Genomic DNA, 10,000 nt, shown 5'->3' with positions numbered 1-10,000 from the left:
AGACGAGAGCCGGAGTTCCACGCTGTGTTTTATTTTATTTATTTATTTTTGTAGTTAATCAGCAGCGAGGGGGGGAAACCCAGCCCTGGTTAGAGACGCAGTTGACCTTCTCACTAACTCCATCATGCTGCTCACACACTGTTCACACTAGTGTTCCTGTCTCACTCCAGTTCACTAACAAACCACGCTATCTTCCCCAACCCCTCACCACACGCACACACACACACCCCCTCACTGCACACACACAATAACCCAGACACACGGAGAACCCGCCCGACCCGCCAACGTCCAATCAGCTGCCGCGACGTTGACTTTCCCAATAACTGCATGATAAAACACAGGAAGTGGTTTACTACTCCTTTCATTTTAAATTAATTCAAGAATAACACGGCATACTTTTTATCCATTTATAGTTACATATAATGTTGTGGAACGCTCAATGTCCCTTTCTCTGTCTAAACGTTAATAAGACCGAAAAACCCCACACACACATCTACTCAAAACCGGAACGATCCGGTCTGTCTGAATGGCCTCCGTCTTCATGTTTGTTGTCCGTGTGTGGGTTCGGGTTTGGGATCAGCCGCTGTGCTGTGTCTGATGTGCGTGCGTGTGCTTGCTCTGCGTCTGTGTGTGTGTGTGTGTGTGTGTGTGTGTGTTGTGGTTTGTTATTAAGGACGTACAAAAGCAGAAATTGGGAGGCGTGTGTTTTGTTTTAAAGTCGCACCGAAACGCAACAAAGTCGCCGCTTCCTATAACGTCTAAGCTAACCGAGCACGTTATAGCTCCGCCCAGATGCAGTAAACGTAACGGAACGAAGTGCCGCGTTGTTGAAGAGTATTGAAACACGAGTTCTGTTTATTTAAACACAAACACGCTTGTAGTTTGCCAGCGTTAATTCCTCCGGAGCTCCTGTCACGTTAGTATGATTAATTACAGCTGCTAAACAACAAACGTAGAAAATGTTTTGTCGTACCCATGGTAACGGCATTGTACGGATCCGATATTGCGATGTAGTGTATCGTACAGCCGGTTATCGTCGTAGATGCAGGAGGAAGCGGTGAGTTGATCTGGCTTCGCGGCGTATTTATTTATTTAGAGTGCTACACACTATGTATTTGAAGTAGACAATATGCTAGGGCTGTTCTTGTTACCATAACAACAAGCTGTTGTTTACGCGCACGCTTTCAGAAGTTATCCGATTATGCAGGTAGATACGGTGGCAGTTTATATCCGATTACAGCCCTCCATCATGATGATGTCATATTTCCAGACCGCCGCTGGAAGCACCTGGGTTCAGCTCGGGAGGAGTAATCGGATTACTCGGTGCATGTATACCATTTAATCGGATCTCTTCGGTCTGTCTGCATCCGTCTGCACATGAACGCGATCGAGACGGAGCCTGACCCTACCTGGTATTGTCCTTCGTAATCTGAATGAAGCAGGTGTGTCGCGTAGTCCGAACGTAATCTGATTAAAGTCTGATTCGTGCAAACCTGGTGTTTTTCCCCGTGATCAGATTACGTCATCGCTTTGTAAATGGCAGGAACGAGTTTGTCGCGGTTATGGGAGGTTCGGTTATGGGAGGTTCGGTTATGGGAGGTTCGGTTATGGGAGGTTCGCCAGGCGCCTGTAGAAGAACGGGTTTAAGAATGTATGGTGTAGCGAATGTGTTTGTGATGTTCACCTGGGACCCCCAGTCGGATTCGCGTTAACCCGGATCTAATCTAATATGGGATTGGTTTAGGTGATCCAGCTGTGCATGAGGTCATAGGTTTCTCTGAGGTGTTGGGGTTTCTTGTGCTCGGGTTAACACTGGGAACTGCTTTGTGTGTGTGTGAGAGAGAATGAGTGAGTGAGTGTGTGTGTGTGTGTGTGTGTGCTGCTGTGTGTGTGTGTATTTGCGCTTTTCCTACGCTAATCATAGGCAGTCGATGAGATGCTAAGCCACGGTGAGTCGTGCAGATTCCTCCCCCACTCTGCTCTGTCAGGTTTGGGATGTTGGTGCATCACTGTTTTATATCGTCACCATGCTGAGTGTGTGTGTGTGTGTGTGTGTGTGTGTGTGTGTGTGTGTGTGTGTATTGGCTGTGTGTGTGTGACCTCTAGGGGGAGCTTGAGAAGCAGCTCCTGCAGGCTAACCCCATCCTCGAGGCCTTCGGAAACGCCAAAACGGTCAAGAACGACAACTCGTCGAGATTCGTAAGAGCCTCACTGTGACCCGGTTTAACACGGCTGTGTGTTTCGCTTTGTTCTTTGATCTGAAGATGTGTGTTTCCTGTTCCTGTTTTCCTTTTCCAGGGGAAATTCATCAGAATCAACTTCGACGTTAACGGTTACATCGTCGGCGCCAACATCGAGACCTGTATCCTTTCACTGCTTCACGTCGTTTTTTACCCTCCTCCGCTAATCGCGTTCTCATCAGTCGAAATCGTTAGTGATGTGCGGAAGTCCACATAGAGGCCCTGATTGTGTAAAGTGGGCGTGGCTAATCTTGGGTGGAGCTTCATCCTGGCCAGTTGTAAAGCTGATAGAATGCCATCACAGCATTTGTCAAAACCATAGTTGTGTGTGTGTTTGTTTGTTTTTTTGTTGTTCCCCCGTCTGAACAGAATAGCGAGGCAAAGCTAGCCTAGCAGGTGTGTTCATTAAAATATTAGGCCACGCCCAGTCAGAAAGATTCAAAATGAAATGCTGCTCAAGCAGCAGCAGGTCTGATTTATTTATTTATTTAGTTATTTTGGAAGAACATTACTTCTTATAATAACCATAAAAAAATTTCATGCCTGCAGCTGAGCACAAAAGTTTGCACGCCCTTGCTTTGCAGGAAGCCGTCGGCAGCAGACTGGATAAACTGTAGCTGTGTCTCGAACCCTGTACTCGAGTACGGTTTTTGAGTCTCGAAAAAAAAGTCTCGACAAACGTGTGCCCAAACAGTTGCTCCGAAATCGCTAGTCGTTTCGGCTCAGGCTCGCCCCCTAGTGGACGTGGCCACGTGAAGCTGTCGGATGCACGCGAGGTTACGTTCCTTAACCAGCGCTCTCTCAGACCTGCTGGAGAAATCCCGCGCCATCCGCCAGGCCAGGGAGGAGAGAACCTTCCACATTTTCTACTACATGCTCACCGGAGCTGGCGACAAACTACGCAGTGAGTTTCCTTCCAGAAGCCCACAGTCCTTCAGACGAACATGGAGTGAACGTCTCCGTGGCATGCTGTTATGGGAAAATACTCAACGATGAGACGGGTCACTGTTACTACCCCGAGTCGAGTATTTTCCTGTAATAGTAGATCCTGGAGCGTTTTATTCCTCTTGTACCACAGCAACGTCAGTGATTATGACTTTTATCTATTAAGCAGTGACGTCATACTTTTTCTTTTTTTTTGTTATCCGTTTATTTGTGCATTTAATGCCATGAAACAGGAGTTTAATGAAATGAGATTTTACTGCAAAATGAGCAAGCAACTGTGTCCACGTCACAAAATCCCTTTCTGTCGTTAACTAGCGCCCCCTGCTGGATATTTCAATAGTCAGATGTGTTTAACCATGTGCTTTCAACAGAGGCTGCAGACTCTTTGGGGAACACAGTTTGGTGTGTGTGTGTGTGTTTATATACACAGTGGCAAGAAAAACTATGTGAACCTTTTGGAATTTCATGTTTTTCTGAATAAATTTGTCATAAAATGTGATCTGATCTTCATCTAAGTCAGGGGTATTGACAAATATAATGTGTCTAAAATAATAACACAAAATAAATTCTGATCCCTCATGTCTTTGAGAACAACCAAAAAAACCTCATAGTGCTTGTGGAAAAAGTATGTGAACCCTTGAGTTAATGACCTGAAAAAAGCTAATTGGAGTCAGGTTTTAAACCCCTCAAACTTTTGGAGTTTGCTCTGCACATGAAGCACACACTTATGTGAGCCATGCCTCGCCAAAAAGAGCTTTCAGAAGAGCTACGATCAAGAATTGTTTATTTACATAAAGCTGGTAAGGGTCACAAAGTGATTTCAAAGACTTTAGAAATTCACCAGTCTACAGTTAGGCAAACATTCTATAAATGGAGACACTTTGGGACTGTTGCTACTCTACCAAGAAGTGGGCGCCCAGTCAAAATGGCACCAAGAGCACAACGTAGACGCATCGATGATGTAAAGAAACAACCCCGAACGACAGCCGGAGATTTGAAGGCATCATTGGAACTGGCTAACATCTCTGTTCATGAGTCTACAATACGCAAAACACTGAACAAGCAGGGTATCTACGGCAGGACACCACGAAGGAAGCCACTGCTTACTAAAGAGAACACTGCTGCACACCTGAAGTTTGCACAAGAGCACATTGACACTCCACAGCAGTATGGGCAAAATGTTTTGTGGACTGATGAAACTAAGATTGAACTATTTGGAAAAAGCACACAGCACTACATCTGGTGTAGAAAGGGCACGGCATATCATCATGAAAACATCATCCCAACCGTGAAGTATGGAGGAGGAAACATCATGATTTGGGCCTGGTCTGCTGCATCAGGGCCTGGCCAGCTTGCAATCATTGAGGGGAAGATGAACTCCCAAGTATATCAGACAATTCTTCATTATAATGTGAGAATGTCTGTACATCAGCTGAAACTGTGTAGAAGTTGGGTGATGCGACAGGACAATGACCCAAAACACCGGAGCAAGTCCACAACAGAATGGGTTCAGAAAAACAAAATCCGCCTTTTGGAGGGGCGGAGTCAGAGCCCAGACCTCAACCCAATAGAGATGCTATGGAATGACTTGAAGAAAGCCAGACACATGAGACGTCCCAAGAATATGATGGAGCTAAAGCAGTTCTGCAGGAAGAATGGGCTAAAATTCCTCCTGAACCATGTGCAGGTCTGATCCACAGCTACAGGAAGTGCCTGGTTGAGGTTATTGCTGCCAAGGGGGCGGTCAACCAGTTATTAATTCTAAGGGTTCACTTACTTTTTCCACTGCCATTTTGAATGTTGAACGAGTGTGTTCAATAAAGACATGAGAGTCAGAATTTATTTTGTTATTCTTTTAGGCACATTATATTTGTCAATACCCCTGACCGAGATGAAGATCAGATCACATTTTATGACAAATTTATTCAGAAAAACATGAAATTCCAACAGGTTCACATACTTTTTCTTGGCTCTGTGTATATATATTACATATTACACATACATATTTTGGACATCAGTGATCACCACTGCTCTTCCTCGAGATCTCTCTTCCTGCAGGTTTCGTCTCCAACCAAAAACTCGCCTGTTTTAGCTGATCGAGAACTTCTTAAGGCAAAGATTAGACGGTCTTTAGAAGTCTAAGAGCCATAGCTAGTATCAGATTTTACACTTTTTTGTTTTTTCTAACTGACGTGTGTGTGTGTGTTTGTGTGTGTGTAGATGAACTGTGTCTGGAGGGCTATAACAAGTATCGCTTCCTGTCCAACGGAAATGTGACCATCCCTGGACAACAGGACAAAGACCTGTTCACTGAGACCCTGGAGGCCATGCGCATCATGAGCATCCCCGAGGACGAGCAGATCGGTGAGAGGAACGCACACACACACACACACACGCTTAGAACTCTGTAAAGGTGTATTAAATTATTAATGCATCATATTGTCCTGTATTATACACTCGTTTTAAGATGATGATAAAGGGGTCGATCTGATCAGGTATAAATGAACCTCCGGTATTTAAATATTAAATGAGGGGGGAAATAGGTTTAATTTCCTTTTTTCAAATTTCTCTCTATGTGCTGAACATGTACTGACATTCTGTCACGTAAAATATTTTAGCCACTAACATCAAACTCGCTAACACTTACTTTTTACAAGGGGGCTTTTACTAAAAGGAAAATAGGAGTATAAAATATCATATTTCATAATCAGTAAATGAATTTTGTCATGTATTCTCTATACTAACTGTGTGTGTGTGTGTTGCAGGTCTGCTGCGTGTCATCTCCTCTGTCCTGCAGCTGGGGAACATCAGCTTTAAGAAGGAGCGTCACTCGGACCAAGCCTCCATGCCTGATGATACAGGTGATATATCTCAGAATCCCAGCATTACCTTCAGAGTGGGCGTGGCCACATATTCGAACGACTCTGTTTGGGTATATTTAAATCTGTGGCTCTCTGTTTACACAGGATTTACATGAGATTAGCCCCGCCCACTTGAGTTTCATACACATCTCTGTCGTGATCTTGGGACTTTAATACTAACTCTCCCCTCCGTCTGTGTATTTTTTTTTTTTTCCCTTTTTTTTTCTTCTTTCTCCCCTCCAGCGGCGCAGAAGGTGTGCCACCTGATGGGCATGAACGTGACGGACTTCACCCGGGCCATCCTGAGTCCCCGCATCAAGGTGGGCCGGGACTACGTGCAGAAGGCGCAGACGCAGGAGCAGGCGGAGTTCGCCGTGGAGGCTCTGGCCAAAGCCACGTACGAGAGGATGTTCCGCTGGCTCGTCATGCGCATCAACAAAGCCCTGGACAAGACCAAGCGCCAGGGCGCGTCCTTCATCGGCATCCTGGACATCGCCGGCTTCGAGATCTTCGAGGTACTGACGAGGGTTCTGGATCCTTTCCGGTGCGGCCGTGTTGTGGAAGCGCGACGGAGCGTTCTAAAGAGTTCTCTTTTTATTTCATCTTTTTTTCAGCTGAACTCCTTCGAGCAGCTGTGCATCAACTACACCAACGAGAAGCTGCAGCAGCTCTTCAACCACACCATGTTCATCCTGGAGCAGGAGGAGTACCAGCGCGAGGGCATCGAGTGGAGCTTCATCGACTTCGGCCTCGACCTGCAGCCCTGCATCGACCTCATCGAGAAGCCTGTAAGTCCGAAGCCCGAGCGCTTCGACCCCGTTTACGCACGGCTAGACGCTCGCGTCCGGCGCTGTTTCATTCACCACTGCGGATTGATTATTTATTTTGACTAGGAAGGTTGCCAGATTTGCCATAAACAATCCTAGATCACTTCAGACCAGTTGTTAGTCAAACTGTAAACATCAGTGGAGTGTTTAGTTTATTCCCACAATCTAGTCACTTAAACCCTCAGCAAAAACTCCGCCTTCACGGACAGTCTTCTTCTTTTTTTTTTTTTTTTTTTTTTTTATATAAACAGACTAATACGGTCCCCTCCGAAACTATTAGACCGGCGAGACCAATTAATTTTTTTATTTCTTTTTTAATTTACCGAAGACATTCCAGAGTTTCAGCATTAATTTCCTAGTATTTACATGCAGATGCGTTAAACGGCATAGAACGTAGCACGTCTTGTATCCGACCACAGAATTTGTAGGTGAGCAAAAATATTGGAACGTGTCAATCGCTAGACTTTAACCCTTAACCGAAGAGGAGACTGAAGGGAGATACCCTCCGAAACATGTGGCAGTGGAAAGAGGCCCACGGTTAAAAGCCTGGAAAAGCAACACGCACAAAAAAAAAAAGAAACAAACATCAATTTGGTGATGTCAGCGATTCTCCAGCTTCTCAGCAACTGAATATTACCTGTTGAACCGATCTGTTCCTATACTTTTGTTCGACCTAAAAATCCATTACAAAAGGTTTTGCACGTCTAGGTGTAAATACCAGGGAATTAAAGTCTCGTCTCGTATCCGTCCTTTGATCTCGAACCCGAATGTCTGTGGTGTGCAGCACAAAATAATGCATTGGCCTCGCCGTTCCAATAGTTTCGGAGCGGACCGTAGGTGTGAAAGCGGGCTTTGAAAAATAAAAATGGGGGGAAAAAAAAAGTTCACTAATTCCATAGTGACATCTTGGAATAGTCTTGTTCTTGAGGTGGTGTGTGTTTGTGTCTCCCCCTCGTGCGTGGGTGTTCTGCAGGCGAGTCCTCCGGGTATCCTGGCCCTGCTGGATGAGGAGTGCTGGTTCCCCAAAGCCACAGATAAGAGCTTTGTGGAGAAGGTTCTGCAGGAGCAGGGCACACACCCCAAATTCTTCAAACCCAAGAAACTGAAGGACGAGGCCGACTTCTGCGTCATCCACTACGCCGGAAAGGTACGCTGGGTGGAAAGAGCGTCTGAGCAGATCTCCCGCGTCCACTGGATGTTAAAGCGTGTTCAAAATAAATAAATAAATAAATAAACAAATAATAAACGTCTGGTTCTCAGGTGGACTACAAAGCTGACGAATGGCTGATGAAGAACATGGACCCTCTGAACGATAACGTGGCGTCGCTGCTCAACCAGTCCACTGATAAGTTTGTGTGTGAGCTGTGGAAGGACGGTGAGTGGAGGGCGGCGGAGACCGGGTTTCGGTGTTTTCTCAATTCCTCGAGTGGTGTATTTACTTTCCTTGTGAGATTCCTGATGCAGGTCGGACCACCACCGGGGTTTCATTTCGGTTATGTATTCCCCCATGCTGACTCTCTTTTCACATCTTTTCTTCGTTTTTTCTGCCGTTCCTCTGTCCATCCCTCGTTCTCACGTCTTCTCTCCCGCTCCTCTGTGTCCGTCCTCACGTCCGTCCTCATTTTGTTTTCGGCTCTCAGAGGTGCCGAGTTGTCAGAGAGCTTATTTTTATCAGCGTTTTCCTTTCCTCCATTCTGAGTCAGGTGACATCTTTCTATTTACTTTTCTTTTCATTCTGTCCATCCTTTCTCTCTCCCATTCCCCCCGCCCTCCGCTCTTCGTTCTCTTTATGTCTTTATCCTGCTGGCTGTGGAGGTATTTCCTGTCCGACTGAATAGCGGGCGAATCGTTTTAGGAGTCCGTGCAAATCCACGACCGCTTTATTTATCGTTTGATCTGCGAAGTTTGTTTTTCCGCTCGTCACGTACGGAGAAGATCCCGTTCCGGATAGAAAAGCAAGTCTTTCGTTTGTGACACGATGAGCGCGAGTGAAAAGCGACGCCGCCTCCGCGCTGTCGCTCGATCTCGTCAGTGGGAGGAGCATCAGCGGGGGATGGCTTTTCAGAAGAGTGAAACGTTAACCGCTGTCGCGTTGCACGAAGTCCGATTACGAGTGCGAGATTTATAACGTCGCACGTTCACATCGACGTGTGATCACTTGTGACAGTAGATACCCTCCATTTTGAGTGTGTGTGCGCGAGTGTGTGTGCGAGTGACTGTTTCTCAGCCTGCGCTCATCTCTCTTCCTCTCTCCCTCTCTGTGTAATAGCGTGGTTGGGGCTCCCCTGCTCTTGGTCTTGGGTACTGCGGAGATGGGTATATAAACTGCATGGGTTTGCTTCTGTTTGACACACCGACCTGCACAGTACACACACACACACACACACACACACACACACACACACACACACACACACAAGCGTGTAATCACACCACTGTGGAACTTGATTCATCATTCTAGGATCACTCACACACACACGGTGCTGTTATGATGTGTTCAGGTCTGTACACACCAGGGATTGCACGTTGTTTGTGTGTTTGACGAGTCGACCCGTCATTTCAAATAAAATTAAAACCGATGGAGGAAATGGCCGTACGCAGGCTACAGGTCGCGTTTCCGCTACGAATCCTTTTTTTAAAATGTATTTATTTATTAAGTTTATCTGAGGAACGTATCGGTTCTGAAACTGCGCTCGTGTGGGGGAGATCCGCGTCCACAGAGCCCTCGGTACGGCTCGGTGAGCGGACTTCCTTCCATGGAGGATACGTTTTTACGTTTACGAAGCGTTCAACTCCGACCTCGACGGCTCCCTAGTAGCCGACCGGGGTCGCGTAGCTAGAGACGCGCCGTGTCCGGCTGTGAAAGCCCGCGTTCGCCGTCTGCGCCGGTGCAGAGGCTTTTGATTTACGTGGAGGATCTCTTACATCTACTAGGATTTGGTTTGGGGTTTATTTAGCTTTTGAAGGACAACAGGAAGTACTGTGGGAGGAATCGCTTCGAGAGCAGGAGGGAGTTTCGCTCACGCCTCTACACTTCGAATAACGCGATCGCAAAATGTTAATTCGGTTAAAGTTCCCAGATTGACAGCACGGATTATCTGCTTTCATTGTGTGCCTTTGTTTTTCC

At 46.3% G+C, this 10,000-nt stretch overlaps 1 protein-coding gene across 2 annotated transcripts in view; it reads left to right on the top strand.

Moving 5' to 3' along the window:
- LOC128616350 (myosin-9-like) overlaps positions 1-10,000 on the top strand; it is a 48,261-nt gene that overhangs the window by 26,241 nt on the left and 12,020 nt on the right. For both annotated transcript variants that reach the window (XM_053638956.1, XM_053638955.1), the window contains 9 exons: positions 2,107-2,199; positions 2,299-2,362; positions 3,046-3,144; positions 5,406-5,549; positions 5,951-6,046; positions 6,290-6,561; positions 6,661-6,834; positions 7,847-8,020; positions 8,134-8,248. In XM_053638956.1, the coding sequence (XP_053494931.1) occupies positions 2,107-2,199; positions 2,299-2,362; positions 3,046-3,144; positions 5,406-5,549; positions 5,951-6,046; positions 6,290-6,561; positions 6,661-6,834; positions 7,847-8,020; positions 8,134-8,248 (1,231 nt within the window). The remainder of the gene's footprint in view (positions 1-2,106; positions 2,200-2,298; positions 2,363-3,045; positions 3,145-5,405; positions 5,550-5,950; positions 6,047-6,289; positions 6,562-6,660; positions 6,835-7,846; positions 8,021-8,133; positions 8,249-10,000) is intronic.

This window comes from Ictalurus furcatus, chromosome 12, assembly GCF_023375685.1.
Source record: "Ictalurus furcatus strain D&B chromosome 12, Billie_1.0, whole genome shotgun sequence".
Classification (NCBI taxonomy): domain Eukaryota; kingdom Metazoa; phylum Chordata; class Actinopteri; order Siluriformes; family Ictaluridae; genus Ictalurus; species Ictalurus furcatus.
The sequence above is the reverse complement of the archived record's forward strand: the minus strand, read 5'-3'. Positions and strand labels throughout refer to the sequence as shown.